The 19,746-nt window shown below is 44.7% G+C and overlaps 1 protein-coding gene across 1 annotated transcript in view; it reads left to right on the top strand.

The window, feature by feature from the left end:
* The first annotated feature begins 10,705 nt into the window (after window positions 1-10,705).
* EGFR (epidermal growth factor receptor) overlaps window positions 10,706-19,746 on the top strand; it is a 46,251-nt gene continuing 37,210 nt past the window's right edge. Inside the window, exons 1-5 of the mRNA XM_009321583.1 lie at window positions 10,706-10,853; window positions 12,727-12,913; window positions 13,631-13,765; window positions 15,548-15,616; window positions 18,556-18,674. Coding sequence (XP_009319858.1) covers window positions 10,773-10,853; window positions 12,727-12,913; window positions 13,631-13,765; window positions 15,548-15,616; window positions 18,556-18,674 — 591 coding nt within the window. The 5' untranslated portion in view covers window positions 10,706-10,772. The remainder of the gene's footprint in view (window positions 10,854-12,726; window positions 12,914-13,630; window positions 13,766-15,547; window positions 15,617-18,555; window positions 18,675-19,746) is intronic.

Here is a 19,746-nt window from a genome sequence, read left to right as displayed (position 1 = left end):
ATTTGGGGGCATAGATCCTTCTTTCTGTAGCTTTCCAACTTGAATCCATAGGAGGCTGGAATTTGCTATAGTTCCTTGTTGTAGACCAGCTTTGGAGGAAGCATCGTGCAGTGATGCAGCTATACGGGCCCAGACGCTTGGTGCAGCATCCACTGTGGTTGCTGGCAGCACTTGCTGTGACTTCAGGGGGCAGAACCACTCACAGAAGTAGATGGGGTTATCGTGGAGGTGGGCACACGTAGTTCAAGGCAGTGAATAAAACTTGCACAGTTGCTGTTGTGTTTTCAGCAGTTCTCCAGATATATTGCAGTCTCTAGAGATGTCAGTCTAGTCATCCGGGAGAGCTACATATGTATGTGTATGTGTATATATATATTTACTGGTAAAAAAATAAGAATGTGTTGCATTTGTAATAGCAAGCTTTTAGTCTTCTACTTGGAATCAGATGTAAGTGTTTTCTCTTGACCTTTTTGAGTCAGTGTGTGAGTGCTCACATAGAATTTACACCTCAAGGGATTCAGAAGTACGTGTATGAGCACCATGGCTTATTTCCACATAAGACTTGATTTAATATAAATAAAGTAAAACATGTGATTTCTTTTCATTAGAAGGCACAAATGAAAATATGCAATTGCAGTGTCTTAAGAAATCCCACGTGGTAAAATGTTCACAGCATAGTTTAATGCTTTTAACTCTCATTTCTCAAATTAACTCATTTTGAAACAATTTTAAACAATTCAGTGCTGATGTAACTAGAAACCAGTCCCACATTTTCATGGGCACACATCTTCAGTTTCTTTTTATTGTGCTGTAAAATCCTGCTGCTCCATAGGTGTTGCCAGAACAAACAACAGTGAAGAATGTAATTTTTTAGAGCACAGAGCACAGGCTCACATATCCGTTGTCATCCCCTTGTTTTCCCAAATATCCTGGTGTAGATCTGGAGATGCCACACCCCTGCCACACATGTCTCACCAGATTAAAGGCTCGGTGAGCCATGCCTGTTGTCAGAGGTCTGTCATCTGCATACCGCTGTGCTCTACGCAGGCTTTTTACACCACTTGCAGCAACACGGTAATACAAAATTCACCGTGGATGCCAAGAACCGTTGCGTTTCTCCAAGCCATTTCCCAGGGCCTGAACCTCGCGTGGATGGGGCTGCGTGATGGCCCTTCTCCCGCTCCAGAGCTCTGCCTGGCAGATGCATGCGGCTATTTTGTGATGGGCGTAGTAGCTATGCCAGTGCGTGAAGCTGGAGGGCAGGAGGGCTGCAGCCATGGACTGTTAGCCAGAGGCTGTGCCAACCTGGTGGGCCCATCCCTCGGCCCTGGGGAGGGCACGGAGCCTGCTGGGACTGACACTGGGGTCTTCTGCCCCTTGCAAGGTCTTGTTTGGGGTTGTCTTCCACAGTACAAGACAAACTTATTTTGGTCAGTATGTGGGTTTCACACAGCATAAAGATCACTGTCCTGAAACACAGGCATGGGCAATGCTTTCTCTTGGAGGACCCAGCTTAAGTGGGATAGCAATACTTCTATCCAGTGTTACCAACAGTACCACCAACTCTGTCTTTCCCCACTCCCCAATTTCCTCCACAGCGGTTTCCAAAGTCTCGTTCCTCTCCATAGCACTTGGTGGTGTTTCCCTGTGCTGTACACTGCTTGGATGTCTGAGCTGCAGCTGGTGTTTTGACTTGAAGAGCTGCGTTTTGCACCTTAAAGCATCCACCTTCAGTCGTTCTGCTGTATGTAGGGAACCGCTGGCCTAAAAATGGCAAGCTATGGCATGAACTCATCACTTTGCGCATCCTGGTTGTGATAGATTTGTAGGGCCAAGCTCATCACCCTGCTCTATCAGTCTCACATGGAGAAACTTCTGGGAGGGGACCTCAAAGTCGATGTTGACTAAATAACACAGTCAGTGTGGCCTGAGTTTCTATAAAGATGGTTAAAAAGGAGGGGGAGGTGCCTGTGCGGTTTTCTGTGCAAAATTTATTAAGTGGTGTGTATAAAATCTATAAATAGTTTGTTATCATTTGTGTATATATGTGTGCATATGTTTGCATAGCGGTCGATAGATACGAAGTTTCCTTGTACTTGGGGTTTCCTCACTAATAAATCGTAGAAACAGCTCATTATTTGAGTTCAGTGGTGATTGCACTTGCGATAGTCCTGGCCATTAACCTTGAGCAACAGCTCAACAGAGAAAGCCCCCCGCAAGCGCTTGGTTTTCTTTATAGCAGCCTCCCCAAAGGGTGCCAGTGGGAGCAACGACCCAGCAGTAGCACCCCAGCTGCTGGTGAGGACATCTTGGGAAGCTTGACTTTCCAGCCATCACTCTCGATAAATAGCCTGAAAAACTCAAGGCAAAGTCATACTGCACTAGCCGTTGGCCGTGTGGTGGGGACATGGGCTGAAATGCAGCTTGGAAAAGGGTTGAAGTCCGAGTGGAGAGTCCCGGTGCTGTTGGGAGCGGGAGCTGCGCCCAGCGGCACCCACTTTGCCGGGAGAGGAGAGCCCTCTAGTGCAGAGGCTGCTGCTCTTGGGCGTGCTGGGGCACCGCTGGCGATTAATGCTGGCTCCTGCCTCCTCTCGCTCAGCATTTTCCCACTGATGCATCCAGCAGTTGCGGTTTTCTGTCGAGTTAAACGATGTGCTGGTCACCTCTTATTATCCCCAAGTCCTTTTCAGGGCGATTGCATCCCAGCACCCTGTTTTCTGTCTAGTACGTGTTCTGCAGTCTTTGATGTAAGACCTTGCCTTTGGCTATAGTTCAAATAATGTTGTTCAGAGGGCTTATTTTCCTAAATTATACAAACGAGCCTGTGCAGGTCATCTGTCCCTCTTTGTTATTTAGAACCCTGGCGATGTTTCTGTCATCTGCAGGCATCCTCAGCAGTGATTTGATGTTTTCTTACAGACCACTGACAAAGTCAAGTGAAGAAAACTGATCTAAACCCGGGTTATCTTTCACTACCCTGCTAGAAACACCCCCTCCAAAAATTCCCATCTATTATTCACCTTTAGAAATTGACCTTTTCCCAAACTGTAGAAACTTGCAAGGTGACAATTCCCATTTCTTTGAAATTCTGCTGGTATTTACAGAAAATATCTGTATCCCTCCCACAGTTGCATCCTAAGGCATTTGGAGGGGAAAGCTCAAACTCTGGGCTAGCCCACCCTGTCCTTGTAGTTGCTCCAAATTCACACCGGCGTCAGCAAGAGAAGAATTTAATCCCCCATCCAGTTCACGTTGAAGCCAGTGGAAAGACTGATTTCAGCACATCCCGGTCTGGCCTTAATCTGGAGGATTAATGAAGATACATGCTGAATTAAATAATGGCAACAGGGAAGAAAAATAGAAATACTACTAAATGATATTGGGTAGGGGGGAAAAAGCACCCTAGGGAATTAATAAGGCTGAATCCTTTGTTGTCAGAAATGTTCTGACTTTGGAGAGGTCTTCATTCAGGAGCAAGTCATTTTGTATATGATTATTTATTCTTTCAGGTGAAGGTACTCATCAGCAATTGGGCCATCCAGCTGTCACTCTGCCTATGTCCCTTGCAATTCAGGATGTGACTTTTGCCATCAGAGGGCAGGTCTCCACTCCTAACTGGAGCAAGGGAAACTTAAAATTAGATTTAGCTGGAAAAGTTGCTTTCATCAAGTAAATAGAAATAAGAAACTGTCTGGGAAAGCTTTCCCTTAAGGCATATTCTTTTTCTCCACTATGGCATTAGTTTTGGGTCACTTTTGCAATTGCAGTTTCCATCTAAGTGTTTTTAAGACCTCTGTCATTGTTTTTCTCCTAGTGTGTCTAAAAGTAGGAATTAATCTCAGTAACTGCATTACTGTAAACCACACTGGTTGAGGAGGGACTTAGTACAGCCACATGAGGCTATTTTTCATGATGTTTTAAATGAAAGTATTTGAATATGTGCAAAAATCATTATCTTCTGCGGCAGCATTTCCAGTGCCCGAATGCTGCTGTCGTTAAGCTGAAACGGGACTTTTTAGGCATCATACGCATTTGCAACCACTGTTCTCAAGGGAAGACATCTGCCCACATCTGAGCACTGTTTGCACTCCTCACCTGTTTTCTAGCTTTTCCTTTCCTTTTCATAACTTCCCACAGCACATCACAGCAGATTTAGTTTTCTTTTTGTGTCACGTGGACTTTCCTCCCTCTTGAAATTCTTACTCAGTATGTGAAACACACTCAACCCAGTAATAGCAAAATTTCTCCATCACATCTCTCTCTAGTGTTGAGGCACTGGTTAATATAAGAAATGTTTCTATTTAAATGTTTAATCACATATAATGTAATGTCGCTTTCTTTTTCCGACCTCTGACATTTCCTACCCTGTTTTCTTTAGGGAAAGCATTGCATGCTTCTTTCCCTTTCTAACAGAAATACATGATAAGAAATGTCCTGTCTGCTCTAGGACTTCCTTGTGAGCTTAAATGCCATTATTTTGATCATTTGACAGTACTAGCTACACTTCTCTGGTTTCCACAGTAGTATGGAGAGGTTATGTGGATCTGTTCGATAGCTGTAAGGAAATGCTTTGAGGTCGGTTAAAAAAAAAAAACCCTGAGATACAGGACCTGCCCTTACAGCTGATGTACAGATTTGTGCGTGAATGATACAAGGATTTTAATTTAATTTCTGAGGCCCCATTAGGTGAAGGTCAGTGGAAGCCCTCATAAGGGGAAACAGTTTTTCTCCTAGAGAGGAGCGTGGAGGCTCAGGGTATGGCCAGCATCCCCCATGCGAGGGGCAGGGCTTTGGGATGGTGTGATTGCCCATACAGACGCATGTTGGGCAGTATTTCTTGCAAAATTATTCCATTTCACTTGAAAGGTTTTTTTCCCCATGCTCTGGTTAAGGTGAATTGGTTGTGGGTAGCGCTGATGGTGGGACACCAAGTGCCGTTATCTCCCCTGGCCTTCAGAGCCAGCTTTGTATCTGGACCAAGTGCCCAGGAAGGTACTGCTCTTCCATGAAATACCAAAAAAAAATCAGAAGTGAAATTACCGCCAATGAGTGAGGAGAGAGGAATATTTACAAATGTGCTGGCAGATTAAACAAATATCTCTTGTCTGCAAGTTTTGTGTTGTTGTCAATAATGGCTGGAAAACATGCAGAAAAAGTATATAAATTTATTAACTAGGTTGTATAGAGTTATAAGGGATATATGAAGTGTGGAAATGGACTTGTGTGTCTCTGAAATTGCCTTTGTGAGTTATTATTTTGATATGTCTGTCAGAGCTGCAGGGAGACTAACAAAGGCTAAGCACGGACAGAAAACAGCTGATGATTTGGGGATTGGTGGTAATTTGGTTTCAAAGCATTCTCCGGGGTTTTTCTCAAGTCTGGGACAAATATGCATGACGGGATTGGGACTTCAGTAATCAGATTTTCTGAGGAAAGGATGAAAACAGATTTCACTTGTATCAGGGCAATTGCTGCAGAGACCGCTTTGTTTAATCTGAGCTTGTATGGATTTGGGAGAATACAGTCGCTTAGCATTACAGCTGGATGGAGGCATTCTCTCTCCCTACCATCACTCGTGGAAAATTTAGGAAATGCTTTGTTTTCACACTGCTTCTTTGGGCTGCACAAGAAAAAAAAAGGCCAAGGAGCAGAGGGTTGCAGAGAGTGAATCCTCAGAAACTGTCCCAGGAGATCCAGCAACTCAGAGAGGATAGGTCCTACTCCCCACCTGTACGGACCAGTATCTCGGCTATTAGGAGTCAGCGTTCTTTTGCTCAAGAGAGAAAGTATAAAGGGTACACACCACGGGCACCCTATGGTTTTACCTGCGTGACCACGGAGAGGACATGAGGAAGTGGGATGGAAAACCTACTGCAGCCCTAGGGGCACGGGTACGTGAATTGCAAGGGAAAACAATCACAGAAAGGGGTTCTTCCAGGAAAATTGCTGCTCCAGTTTCCAGCGGGCAGTTCCCCAGACAGGGTAGAAGGGCTGATTTTACTCCTGATGTTAATGAAGAAACTTCTGACTCGTATGTACAAGAAGTGAGAAACGAGTACTGTGATGAGGACTAGAGGGGCCCTGCCTCCAGCCAGTGGGAGGAAAGGGACAACCGAGTTTACTGGACTGTGTGGATTCGGTGGCCTGGCACATCGGACCCACAGGAGTATAAGGCTCTAGTAGACACCGGTGCACAGTGTACCCTAATGCCATCAAGCTATAGAGGGGCAGAACCCATCTGTGTTTCTGGGGTGACAGGGGGATCCCAACAACTAACTGTATTGGAAGCCGAAGTAAGTCTAACTGGGAATGGGTGGCAAAAGCACCCCATTGTGACTGGCCCAGATGCTCCGTGCATCACTTGCACATCACTTGCAGAGAGTGAACCCGTTTGCATCACTGAGAAATACCCCTTTAAGGCCAAGTGTGAGGCAGAGAAGGGGAGCAAGCATGTCTGTGGACAGAGGGAGGATTTTAGTATCCAGGGCAACCAACCCTGCACTTTTCATAAGCACTAAAATTCAGCGAGTTTGCATCTATCAGTAGCGTGCCTCTTTCTTCAGCTCTTTGATCGCTGCTGTCTTATATAGCACCTGACATTTTGGCTCATTTCAGCAATATCTGCCTTTTTTTAGGCTGTCTGTTGAGGTAATACTGTAACTGATTCAAGATCAACATTACTTTGGCATTCAGGAAGCACAGCATGTGTGCTAAGAGCAATATCATACAGAAATAAAATGCTTCGCAGTGGTAATCCCATGCTGCTGCCCTGCAGACAATTTGGGTTGCCTCAGCGTCGCAAGGGTGATGGCTGGGGCTCTGGGGGTCCGGCAGGTCGCCTGGGCTGGGGCAGGAGAGCCTCGTGCTCCCAGTGGGCAGCCCCGCTCTCAGCGCTGCTGCAGATAGTGGCCTCCTGGGACGTCCTCTCTGTGTCAAAACTTTCCAGACTTTCCAGACTGGCTGTATTTTTATTATATTAACATCATAGATAAGAGCAAAGCTTTTGTCTTTTAGGGATCAGCCCATGCCCTGAAATTCAGCTCTGGATCTCAGCTTTTCTACTGGTCAGGGACATTCTCACCCTGAATTTTCATCAGGAAACTTCTCTGATTTTTTTTACTCTTCTTTATAGCTAAAATGTGCTGCAGCCATGTGTGGGTGTCCACATGGGACGTATATTATGTGGTACATACTACCACCGCCCCCAGCAGTAGCACATATACCCACCACTGACTCCTAAACCTGGATAGTGCTGGCTTTGCTGCACATTGAAACAAAAGTATATAATGCATGTATGTGGCATCAAAATCTGTCCTTTGGAAGGCAAATAGGTCAAGCTCAACAGAGGTTAAATCATAATATAATCCATCCACTCATGCATACACGTCCCACTTAAAACTCTGTGGAGCGAGGCAAGCACCGCATTGTCTGTGCTCTTCCCTCTGGCCAGAATGGCATTCACACTGTAGTATTATGTACAGATAATTATAGCATGTATCTTTTCAGAACAGTTTTCGTAAGCAAAGAAATTGCAGGAATGGTATTATTCATCAGATGCAAGCAGGCCATTTTCTTTTCTTTCCAAATGTTCTAGCTGGAAAATTATTCAGCACCTTTGCCTGAGTTCAGTAATACTGCTGCAGGGGTTTAGCTTGTTTTGTTTGGTTTGGGTTTTATTTGCTCAGCATATACTGCTTATGACCCAGGTTCTCATTTGGTAAATACTGCTGTGATGAAGTTCACTTTTTGGATGTACTTAGATCTCTTTGCAGCAAACAAGGATTTGGCCTTGTATCTCTTTGAGCAAACAGAAAATTGTGCATGAGGAGGAAAGCTCCTATAGGGTGGTCTGACTGACGCTAGCCATATACTGTTGAGATCTTAACAGAAGCAACCCATTTTCTTTTGCTCTCCAGATCTTAACGAACATCTCATCTACATCTTCTGTTTACTGTGTAGAGGATGTGATGAGCCTGATGGAGGGGTCAAGTGGTTTTGCATGTGGCTTAAGACACCTTTGGTAGAGAGCCATCAAAGCTCTCTCTACTCACAGAACAGGGGAAGAAAGTAGGTCCTGGAGGACCAACCTGAAGCCTTTTCAGAGCTCGTTATGTCTGGGTTTCCCTCTGCAGCTTCACAAGCTGGCAAGCTCCTTCTCTTGACTATTTGCTCCTGCCTCCTTGCTGTCCTCGGAGCTGTTTCCAGTGCAGCGGGTTCATGGGGCACCATGGTGAACCAAATCAGCGAGCTTTCCTGAGCTAAAAATACCCTCTGTCCATTTATGTATTTATTTATTGTTCTGCATTATTTGTAGCTTGGGTCAACTCTTTGACATGGTTCACTGAGCGGCCCCATGGGAGAGGGAGAGGGAGAAGTCCGAGAGTAACCATGCCCTCCGCCCACTGCATCGGCCTTGACCTAGTAAGCAGTGAAAAAGTCTGTGTTTCTTGGGATGGCTGAGCCAAGTTCAGAGCTCCAGCGCTTGTCCGATCCCAAAGGAAACACGTTCAAGTGTGTGCAGTTTCTCCTAGGGCTTGTTTCAGTGAGCTGGACTGTGCAATCCAACCAGTGCCAAGCCGCGTAGGGTCGATGGTGGGTATGGGTGGCCAGGAGGCCGCCGCCGCAGAAGGCTCCTCCTTCTATCCTTCCTTTGGTTCAGACGTAGCATAAACACTGCAGCTTTTGCATAGGGCCTGTCTTGAGTACCAGGGCAGATCTTTGCTGTTAACACCGGGGATGCAGCGAGAGCATGAGGCCATGTGTGGACACTGAAGACCAGAACAGGCTGACTTACATGTCTTCATCTCTCTGAGCAGTCTAAACTGCACCTGCTTCTGCATTGTATTTCAGTGTGTTTCAAAATCACACCATTTTATAGATCGGATCCGAGATGCCTAAACTGAACATCCAAGCTGAGGTTTTGAACCATCTGAGAATCTTTGGTTACTGGCTTTTTCCTTTGTTGGAGGAATGCAAATGCTGATTTTAAGCACGAGCACATTGGAACAGTAAAGTTTGAAACTGGAACAGAAAATTCTGCTTAGGAATTTCTCGTCCGTTACAGAAATTCAAGGCAAATGTAAAAAGGACCATTTTCTACACTTGATGCTCATGTAGTAACAAGCGGCTTAGACAGTGTAATCACAGTCCCTGTTAAACTGTCCCCATTTATTAGCAGTTGCCACTCTGATCGCAAACACCATAATGTTTATCTAGACAATGAGAAATAACTGAGGAATGTGAGTGAATAGCCTTGCTTTAAACATGGACAAAGACTATTTAATGTGTTATCACTGTAGCCCCTTAATGGTGATGACTGTACTGAGAAGTAACACATGCTCAGTGAATGGTTTTGACGATTGATAAGTGTGTCTTTATCACTGCTTATTAAGTTATTTTTCCTACTAATAAAACATCAGTTGTTCGGTAAATCTTCAACAGGTGTTGTCTTATGTTACTAGCTCTGAACCTTATTTCCAGCTTTGTCAAGAGTCTTTTGCTTTATAGCACCCCACACAATGGTGTTCCAGTTTGTGAGTGGTGCTTCTAGGAATTATGGCTCTACAAAAGTATCATTTCATTTTTTTTTTCTCCAAGTTAAAAAAATGCAATTCTTTCAGTGTCTTATGGAAAGCTATGAGGTCAGGCTTGGGTTGTATTACAGCAATGATGAGATAAAGGCCTCCTTGTGCTCCCACTGAAGAGCAAAGTTGGGCTGAAGCTTTCCACCTGGAAGGTGTTGTGAAGTCTTTTATCGCATTGCCTTCTGTATCGTTCCCCTTTCCTCTGTATTGGCATAACTCAGAGATATTTTAATTTTAGCCATGCAGGGATAGCCCGGGGAATGACTGGAAGAGTACAGAGTTCCTGGGGCTTGTGTGTGGTGTTTTTTTTTCTTTAAAGCAATTTGCATTTTGCTTTTTTATTGCAATCGAATATAGTGGTGATAACTTGACAGTTCCTCTAGGTTTGGTAAAGCCGAGTAATAGAATTTCAGGTGGGGACTAATTTTTCCACCATGCCATTACAAACGTTTGTAATCTCAGTGGTGCTCTGTATGGCACCGCTTCCTTCCCCACCAGCAAAGCAGGCTTAGGTGGATTTGTGTGCCAAAGCTGAATATGCCAGGAAGTCTCCTGAATCTATCATCCTCCCATATGTCAGAGTGACAAGAGATGTGTGAGCCCTGGAGGTTCAGTTTGCCTTAAAACCCAGACTTGTAGCTTGAGGAGTCCTGCAGGACTCCCTCCCACTGAGCTTACAAGGAGACCCAGCGCCTCCCAAAGTATTGTAAATGGGTCTTCAGAGAAATCGCCTTTGGTGATACCTGGCAGTATACCACTTTCCGTAGTGTTTGATGGAACTGTATCAATGCCCTCTCCTCAGGGACTGAGTTATGTTTGTGGTACAGAAAACTTAGTGCTACTTATGTACAAAAGCCTCATCTTGGAGTTTTTTATATAACAGGAAGTGATGAGGGGTTATTCCAGCTCTTAATTCTGGTACACCTCTGTGCCTGGGAAATGTCACATGGTCCCTACATTATTGCCATTAGGGTAATGCAAGATAACATTCTTGTTTCTTATGAATCTGTGCTGATGCTTCACTTACTGTGGTGCTTGTAAAGATAGGTGGGCAACAAGTCTTTACCCTGTACTTATTCTTGCTTTCCTTCATGGAGTTTTCTTCTTTCCTCCACAGTTTGTCAAGGGACAAATAACAAGCTGACCCAGCTGGGACATGTGGAAGACCATTTCACCAGCCTGCAGAGGATGTACAACAACTGCGAGGTGGTACTGAGCAACCTGGAGATTACATACGTGGAGCACAATCGTGACCTCTCTTTCCTGAAGGTTAGTGTTCTTGGCCAATGTGGCCTTCCCTGCTAAAGGAATCTTACTGCATTTTTTAAGTGCAAAGGATCACCTACCTGTAAAATTCTATGGTGATCCAAAAACATAGCTAGCTAATGTCAGAGAAATTGCAGATCACAGTCTCAGCATACCTGTAGGCTGCAGGATATGCTCAACCCTACTATACTAAATCAGGTACTTTGAGAAATAGCTTTTCAAGCGCCTGCCAACCTGTGCTGGCTGCCACACAGATGGGTTTCTTCTTATTTATAAATATTATTACATCCTTACCCATTGCCTCACTCTTCAGAGGGCAAAAGGCTTTGTGGTGCTGTTGGGCAAAGCAAATCGCAAAGTGAGTGGCAACCCACTGATGGCAGATTTTGAAGTGTGAAGGCCCTTCCCCTGCCCTCCAAGCTGCGACCCCTTCCCCTGCGTGGTGGTGAGTGCCCCTCCGGCCTTGCAGTGCCTGCACCCCAAGCAGGCAGGCAGGTCCTGTGCAATAACTTCCCACGTGGACGCTTCGAGCCATCTTCAACATAATCTTCTGTGGTTGACCCACGGGCTACTCCCATCTCAACATTTGTTTTGTGCACAATTGCATAAGCGACCATGGCAAGCTGAGAGGGAAACAGACAGGGGATGGATGTTAAAACGCAACTGCAGCATGGGGAGGAGCATTGTCTGCCATGGGGACCTCCAGGCTCTCCACCAGCAGAGACTGGGCAAGGGGTACAGCTCTGCTGCCCTGCTGCCCCGCTGCCACCAGCAGCAATAGCGTCGTACCTTAGGTTATTATTTTTTTTTTTTAAAGAAGGTGTTTTAAATGCATTGCTTTTCACATGCCTGGTTATCAGATTAGGAGGTTTTCAAAGGAAGAGGCAGGAGAGGTAGCAGGTTTTTTGACATGATAAGTGTACGTCTGGTATCAAGTGCTCTTGTATGGTAGCTTTGAATAAACAGGTCAGTCCTCCAGGTTGAGAGGAGTAATCTCTTTGTGTGAGCTTTTCTTCTCAGGGAACAAAGAAAGGGGAAAAACCATTTCATTATAGTAACAAAAGAGAACATCAGAAAAGAGATGGTTCAGACATATGAGTTACAAATATGATGGTATTGCCATTTTTCTTTCCCAAGCACAACTTGACCATGGAGCTCAGTGTTCCCAGGAACATAACAGGTCTCTTGAAAACTCACTGGTGGTCTTCATAGAATAGGAAAATATTCTAAGTGGTAGCCTGAGGGCTTTTCATTTGTGGTGATCTTTGTATGAGATAGAAATGCACACATTTCACAGTACAAGGCAGGAATTAACCTACATCCAGGGACAGTGCCTCACTTGTCTTGTTGGCCTGTAACTACTTATTACTTAAGAGGGAGAAGGTTACCTGATCTTCTCCTCTGCTGGGCATTGGAGGATCCACAAGGGAAGGGGCACAGAAGAGAGAGTGTAAAAGCCTCAATCAGGTGGTATCTCTGTGCTGCCAATGGTTGGAGGCTGGGCAAGTATTCAGGGGAAGTATCACACTTGGTTGCCATATCATACATGCTTGCCCTGTTCTCCTGCATCCCCTAGGCAGCCCCACTTGCCCTTGCTTGGGGACAGAACAGGGGTAAGCTGGACCTTTGGAATGAGCCCCTGGTAGCTGCTCTAAGGGTCAGCTTATACCTGCTTAGACAGCAAAATTTTCCACATAGTCCCTTCTTGTTCTCAGATTAATTTATTTTTTAATGAGATTAAGTGGCTTATCATTCCTTAAAATTGAAAGATGGTCGGTTAGAGGGATGGGAGGAGGAAAGGAGTGTCAAGAGTGTCCTGTCAAGAGTGGAAGAGTGCTATGGATTAAGCACCTTGTTTCTTCTGTTGTTCTCTCAGACAATACAGGAGGTTGCAGGCTACGTGCTCATCGCGCTTAACATGGTGGATGTCATTCCCCTAGAAAACCTCCAGATCATCCGAGGCAATGTGCTGTATGACAACTCTTACGCCCTGGCAATTTTATCGAATTACCACATGAATAAAACCCAGGGACTCCGAGAGCTGCCAATGAAACGGCTATCAGGTGAGACAAGGGCAAGAGGTGGAGGCACCTGTAAAGCAAACTTCAACTGTTAGGTTATTGGTATCAAGATCCAATTGAAGATCTCCTCTCAAAGTCATATGCCATCAAATCCTGCTTTAAAAATAAGGATCTGAATGTAGTTGCCCAGTTTTCTTATTGCTTTCCTGCTAGCCAGCCTTCTTCAAGAGATGAAGAAAGTCCATAATTTCCCATTGCAGAAAGATCCAGAAAATCCAAAGCATCAACAGGGTGGTGAGATTTATTTGTGCCCCCCAAAATGGCAAAGAAGTATCCATTCATTATTTTGCATTATTTGATTCCAGTGCATGCACGTCAGTATTTTCTGTTAAGTTCCAGTAGGAGCTGGTGGTATGTGAGTTAAGGGTCTTACACGGTGTCTGGCTGACGGTCTCTGGCTGTGTACACCAGCAGTGCCATCTCTGCTGAGTGCAGTGACCTCTGGAGGTGGCACCAGGCAGAAAGCCACATGTAGTGGCATCTTAGTGGCAGCCAAAAGCAGCTGACCCTCCAGAACCCGTCAGTCTGAGCCTGGTGTTAGTTGCACCATCAGGAGTGCTAGTGCCGTGCAGATTGTCCTTTTCTGTCAGCATAGTGTGGCTGAGGCAAAGAAACGTGTTTTATTTCCCTTTCTTTAGATCAGAGACAGAAGACTTAGGCAGTTTGCTTCACTTACTGATTTTTTTCCTTCCCTGGCAGAAATTCTCAATGGAGGTGTTAAAATCAGCAACAACCCCAAACTGTGCAACATGGACAATGTTCTCTGGAATGACATCATTGACACAAGCAAGAAGCCTCTCATGGTGCTTGAATTTGCAAGCAACCTGTCTTCTTGTGAGTATTGACTTACGAAAAATGCTGTGCACTCCCCCATTTCAGAGAGAAGAATGAACATCCCATCTTTCGTGCGGTGGGTTTCAGGTCCACCAATTCCTGCATGCAGGTCCACCAAGCCCTGTTCCAAGGGAAGGCCATTCATTTCTTCACCACTGGCCTAAGACATAATTTTTCATGGTGGTTAGGTCCTTGACTCATAGGTCAGCGAAGTTCTTGGGAAAGCTTCTCTTGATTTCAGACAGTACCCTATGTATGTGTTTCTTCAAAGACAGCTCAGAGTAACGTGCACTCGTTTGTTTTCCAGCAATCTTCTATTTACAATATAAGGCTCTGGTCTAGAAGACCCATATGTGTACCTTCATGGAGTTACTGTGGGACTTGAAGCCCTTTTAGCGCTAAGGCCAAAGTTGAGTGCTGTAAAACACCGGTGGTTTGGGCTGCAAGGATTATCCTTGCAAAATTAATGATAAACAGGCAGATAGATCTGATGCTTTAGATCAGCAGGGAGATGAACATATATTTAAAAGTTTGTGTAGCATGTGCTTTGAGTGGGCTCAACCTAATCCTTCAGCCTTACGAGTCCCTTGTAAAATCTCCAGTCATTTCGTGGAAAGGAGAGTTTATTTTCATTTCTGAGCATTTAATTTCTGGCACTGTAAATTGGCAGAAAAACATATTTTCTTTATCTTCTTCCAGTTGCATAATTGCCTGAGAGCTAATAGCCAACTTCCGTGTAGACATATTTTTCTGTGGAGCCCTAGCGTAATCAAGGGGCTGCGAACAATACAAGTCAGCACAGGAGTTTGGCTCTAAACACCACAGAAATGTTAATCTTTAACTTTTCAACTTTAAAAAAAAAAAAAATAGTTCTTTGGTCCTGCACCAAATCAATCAGCTCTTGGACAAGTATTGGCATTTGCTCAGCTATTTGCTGGCGGGGGGAGGGAGAATCACATGTTGTTAGCAGGAAGAATCACTTTAGTAGGAAATGCCTCTTAAATGTAGTGAATTCCAGATTAATCTGTTTAGGCAGCCATTTATGGTTTTAATAACGATCCTGTAATCTAAAATAAGTTGTTTCTCTGGGACTTTGCTTGTCATTAAGAGAAAGAAAAAGAGGAAAAAGGAAGAAAAGAGTAAGGAAGGAGGGATGGGAAAGAGCCTGGCACTGAACCTTCCAGGTCAGGCAGAGTGTCTGTCCATCCTGCCGCCTCTCCATCAACTGTCCATCTGCCGTGTAGTCCTACGCTGAGGAGTATTTTTGGCAGAGGGCGGGAGGAGGGTGTGAAGCAGACAAGTCGAATTACTTTGTGGTCGGAGTAGCTGGCAGTTGCCTGCGAATCCAGTTGGGTTTGTTTTCTTTTTAGAACCGCATTGTTCAGAAACATTGATTTACATGTGGCCTGTAGCGAGCAGCTGGCACATGCCCGGCCGCAAGCCAGCGATGACTTGCTGTTGCATGCAAACTCCAGCAGAAGGGCCAGCCGGGCAGTAGGCGAGATTCCTGTTCCTGGGAAAAATATGCCTCTTTCGTAAGCTGGACTGGCTGGGTATTGCGCTTGCTTGCTCAAAGGTGTGGAGAACTGCACGTAGGAAACCAGATATGAACAAAGGATAGGGATTTAAGGTCCAGCTTTCAAAATTTTTGAGCACTGGTATATTGGTCCTTCCTCCCCTGATTTATTGAGAAGGAAAGCTCAAGTCCTTGTTTTCGGTGACTCACATGATGTTGTTGTTGTCCATGTTTATAGAATATAATACTCTGCTCTTGTGGTTTAGGTCCCAAATGCCATCCGAACTGCACAGAAGACCACTGCTGGGGCCCTGGTGAACAGAACTGCCAGACATGTAAGCCTGCAGATTAATTAAGAAATATCTCGTGTGCTCTGACATACTAAATTTCTATCTACCGAAAAACTAACCTGTCAAGTGCGAATTAGTGACACGTGCTTCACATTTGTCCTTCTCTGCATCCCGCTATGATGGGGCTCCTTGAAGCACACCATGTCCCTCTGTGGCCTGCTTCCCGCTCTGCAAAAGCGCAGTCGCGGGGAGGACGGCCGTGCCCACTCCCCCTGAGTAGCTCCATTTCTGGAGGGGAAACCTCGAGGTGGTTTGACTTGGGTCTGGGTTTCCCTGCAGATGTGCTGTTCCTCCAGAGGGAAGAGACTGCAGCTGCCTCCCGTCTTTTGTCTGTTGCCCACGACTTTTCCCCATCTGCACTTGAAAACATTTATTCTTTAAGTTATTTTACCATGTAAGAGAGAACGCAGTAGCTGCGTGGTGAATTGTTTGCCTTCCTGCTGTTTCCCGCAGAGTCATTCTACAGGCTAGTTAACGATACTTTGGATTAATTTCTACTATTAGAAGCAACAACACAACCCGATTTTTTCTGGCTTTAATTCCTCTTTTTGGAATCCCCGTAGGTTTCTTTTGTAAACACAAAAGATGTCACCTTCATGTGGGTAATCACACCACATACTGTACTCGGAGGACCTTTGGAAGGCTCTCAGAAAATGCATAGCCATTTTTTAATTTGTAAATGGAGGTATTTGGCATTGTGAGGTTTTTCAGTTTGGTTGCCTGTGCTTTACTGTAAACTTTTGCAGGTAGGATGCTTGCTTGATATTAAGAGAGCGACACAAACATCCATTTAGAGTGCTTGAGATTTTGCAAGGCTTTATTTCTCCTAAAGTAAAGGCTGAGGAGGAAGCCCATCTCAATTTGTTTTGATACTTCATTATTTCCTTTTTCTGAAATGAGTAGGGAAATGCACTGTTTCTGATTCTTCTTTCCTGCCAGTTTTGTGTAAAGTTCAGTGGAAAGACTGCTGATCTAGACATAACGCAAATGAAAGCAACATCCTATCTTCAGTTTTCCATTGCAAATAATCACCTAAACCTAAGTTTCTTGCTTGCAAGTGTCAGGCCAAATCTGTATGGCTTCTACAGCTTGAGGAAAAAGGAACATACAGCTTCTCTCTTCTCATTTAGTACAAGCTTTAGGGTTTTTTTCAGTCAGCTCTGCAGTTTGGCTCATGCCTTGAACTGCTCTTGAGGTGGACAGTGGCTGCGCACACAAAGCCCTTCTCAGGTCGGTCCGGGCAGCTGAGACCACACAGCTGTCCTGGGGGCTTGCAAAACCTCAGGTCTCAGCCCTGCAAGTTTCCAGCATTTACAAACTCTTGCTAGCTTTGGGAGGATGACTAGGAAAAACGAAAACCATTTGCAGGCTCTGGCTCTCCTCTCGAGGCATTTGAGAATCTGGCCAACTGAAAATGTATCCCACATTTCCATATGTGGGAAAGTTAGGGGCGATACATATCTTTCTCCTTCAACAAACGTGAGATATTCTGTATGAAATACAAACATTTGCCATGATATATGTTTCCAGCAGGAAGCTCTAGTCAATGGCTATCAAAGTGATGAGCTGTTTTACTCCCCTGGTGATGCTTATGAAAAAAATGATATCAAAATGCTGTTGTGTAGAACAATGTGCCTTTTATTCCCCTGTTTCTAGTTGAACGGAGGAGTTGCTATCAGAGAAGCTAATGCATATGTAGAAATAATCTGTTTCCTTGAAAATATAATATCTTGCTTACAGGCCTACAAGAAGAATGAAATAATACAGTTTGGGTATAAAAGTGTGTAATGGAAAAAGATAGGAAATATGATTTAAACAAAAAATCAGTTATATATCCTGTAGTGGGCTACATTTTCCAATAATTTTCTGTTAATTAACAACCACGTTTCGACTTACAGGAATTCCTGATGATATTGTAACTCATTTGTGCCAACTGCGAAGCTGATAACAGTAGTGCACAGCCGAAATGCTCAGGGTGCTGTAATGCAAAGGATTAGCCATCAGGTTTCTCTGATGTCTAATGCCAGGGTCTGTGGATCAGTAATTTTTTTGTAGAGAACAAACAATCACATTTTGGGTCTCTGGTACAAACACATGCTAGCCATTAATTTCTGGGGTTTTTTTTAACTGTTCTGATTATCGTTTTCTCTGCTTTGATATTCAAATGGAGACAATTTCCCGATTCTCAACAAAATGTTGCAGGCAGTTTTTGCTTCCCTGCAAAAAGCTGACTCAGGGCCAGTTCTTACTCCGGGTTGCTGCACTGGTGCAAACCCTGTGGGAGTTGAGTAATGAAGATAAAATTTGGCCAAGGAATTGGAGCCTAAAGAAAAATAATATGATATGCATATGAAATCGGTTTGCTGAGTGGGTCTCCCCTCTCTCTGCAAATTTCAGAAATATTTTTAGAGCATTGAAGGGATCCTGACAGCACACCAACAATGTACGGTTTCCCATTATAGTACAGAGTCCTGGCAGTTCTCCTGTTGTGCTGTTTTTCCCAAATCTAGCACCAATAATAGCAGATTTTCTCAACAAAATGGAGCCAGATCCTGCTCTATTGCTCAGCTATAAGATGCAATGACTCCACGGAGTTTTTCTTGGTTTAGGCATTGATGCCACAGGGACCTGGGTGCTCTTTCTAAGCAGGACATGGTTTGCTGGCTGGGACCAGAGTGCTTATCACCTCACAAGAGTCAAGATAATTACGGGCTGAACACAACCCCTTCTCGCCACCACCCACACCAGCTCTCACCCCTCCTGAGCTTTGGCCTTATGTGAGGACAGAATACACATTCCATGGGGAAAATCTAGCGCAGATCCCGCACCAGACCTTTTCTCCATATTTCTTGATCTCATTGCACCAAGTACAGCTTAAATGTTCTTCATTCCTGATGTTGTTCCTTTTTTCTTGTGTCTTCCAGTAACAAAAGTCATCTGTGCCCAGCAGTGCTCTGGCCGGTGCAGGGGAAAGGTGCCCAGCGACTGCTGCCACAACCAGTGTGCTGCGGGGTGCACGGGGCCTCGGGAGAGCGACTGCCTGGTAATGATGCTACACCACCACCGTAATTGCTTAAATCCCTGGGCACGGCGAGGCAGGCTTTCAGCTGCATGTCTTCTAGCCTTTTTCATATGAGAAGGCTTCTGAGAGATGCTGACCTGGAAGGTGCCCCGGGGCTTCCCTGCACGGGTGTTCAGTGGGAGGGGAGAGGACATGACCTTCACAGCACCCTTAGCTGGTCTTCACTGACTCTGCAGGTGGACCTTCCTAACGCATGCCAAACCAGCGTTAGTGCCTTCGAAAGCCCAGTGAGCTCAAAGCTGTTGCAGACCAGCTAAGTGTTTGCTGTAGGGCAACTTCCCCACATAGGCAGGTTCCCAGGTCCTCAGCTGCCACCATGGTGCGGTGCCATGCCAGCACAGCTTTGCCATGTGCTCCTTAATGCTAGTCAGTAATAATCTTAGTTTACCAAAGCAAGAACTTGTAAGGGGAATCAAATATGATGGATCTTCACTTTTTGTGTTTCATTGAACTTCAGACACAAAATCAAGGTTTCCCTTTCTGTTTTTCTCTTGCTGCAAAAGCACTGTATTTGGGGGGCCCTGGGGCAGTGGAAGGAGAATGAGCAAATGGAGCTTTTTTAGGGAAAAAAAAATCCTATTGCTTTTCTACAAGAGTTTCAGGGGGTTGGTGCACGCTGTGTTTTTAACTCTTCCCCATGTTTGCAGTACACTTCATTCTGAATTAAGTGACACTTGAGTAATTGCCACAGAAACCGTCCAATCTGGATTTTGTTGTTGTTATCTGTATTCCTGGTCCCCTTATAAATTGTGTGGCTATGATGCCCTTACATGCTCACAGAGAAGACAGTTATTCTCTCTCTGGAAAGCCAGGGAAGAAAAAAGGGGAGAAGAGAGTGATTATTAATTTAATGCAGAATTAGGTCGGAAGAACCAAAATGTCCTTCATAAATGCCTGCTAAATTGTTCATTACCTGCAGCCAAATATAATGGCTTCAGTTTAATATTTAGCCAGAAAAGTCAGTAATGGGCAGGAAAGGACTTGATTTGTTTTAAGTTATTAAAAAGCAGCCAAGAAAAGCACCATTTGTCTT

Source organism: Pygoscelis adeliae, unplaced genomic scaffold (assembly GCF_000699105.1).
Source record: "Pygoscelis adeliae isolate BGI_AS28 unplaced genomic scaffold, ASM69910v1 Scaffold40, whole genome shotgun sequence".
NCBI lineage: Eukaryota > Metazoa > Chordata > Aves > Sphenisciformes > Spheniscidae > Pygoscelis > Pygoscelis adeliae.
The sequence above is the reverse complement of the archived record's forward strand: the minus strand, read 5'-3'. Positions and strand labels throughout refer to the sequence as shown.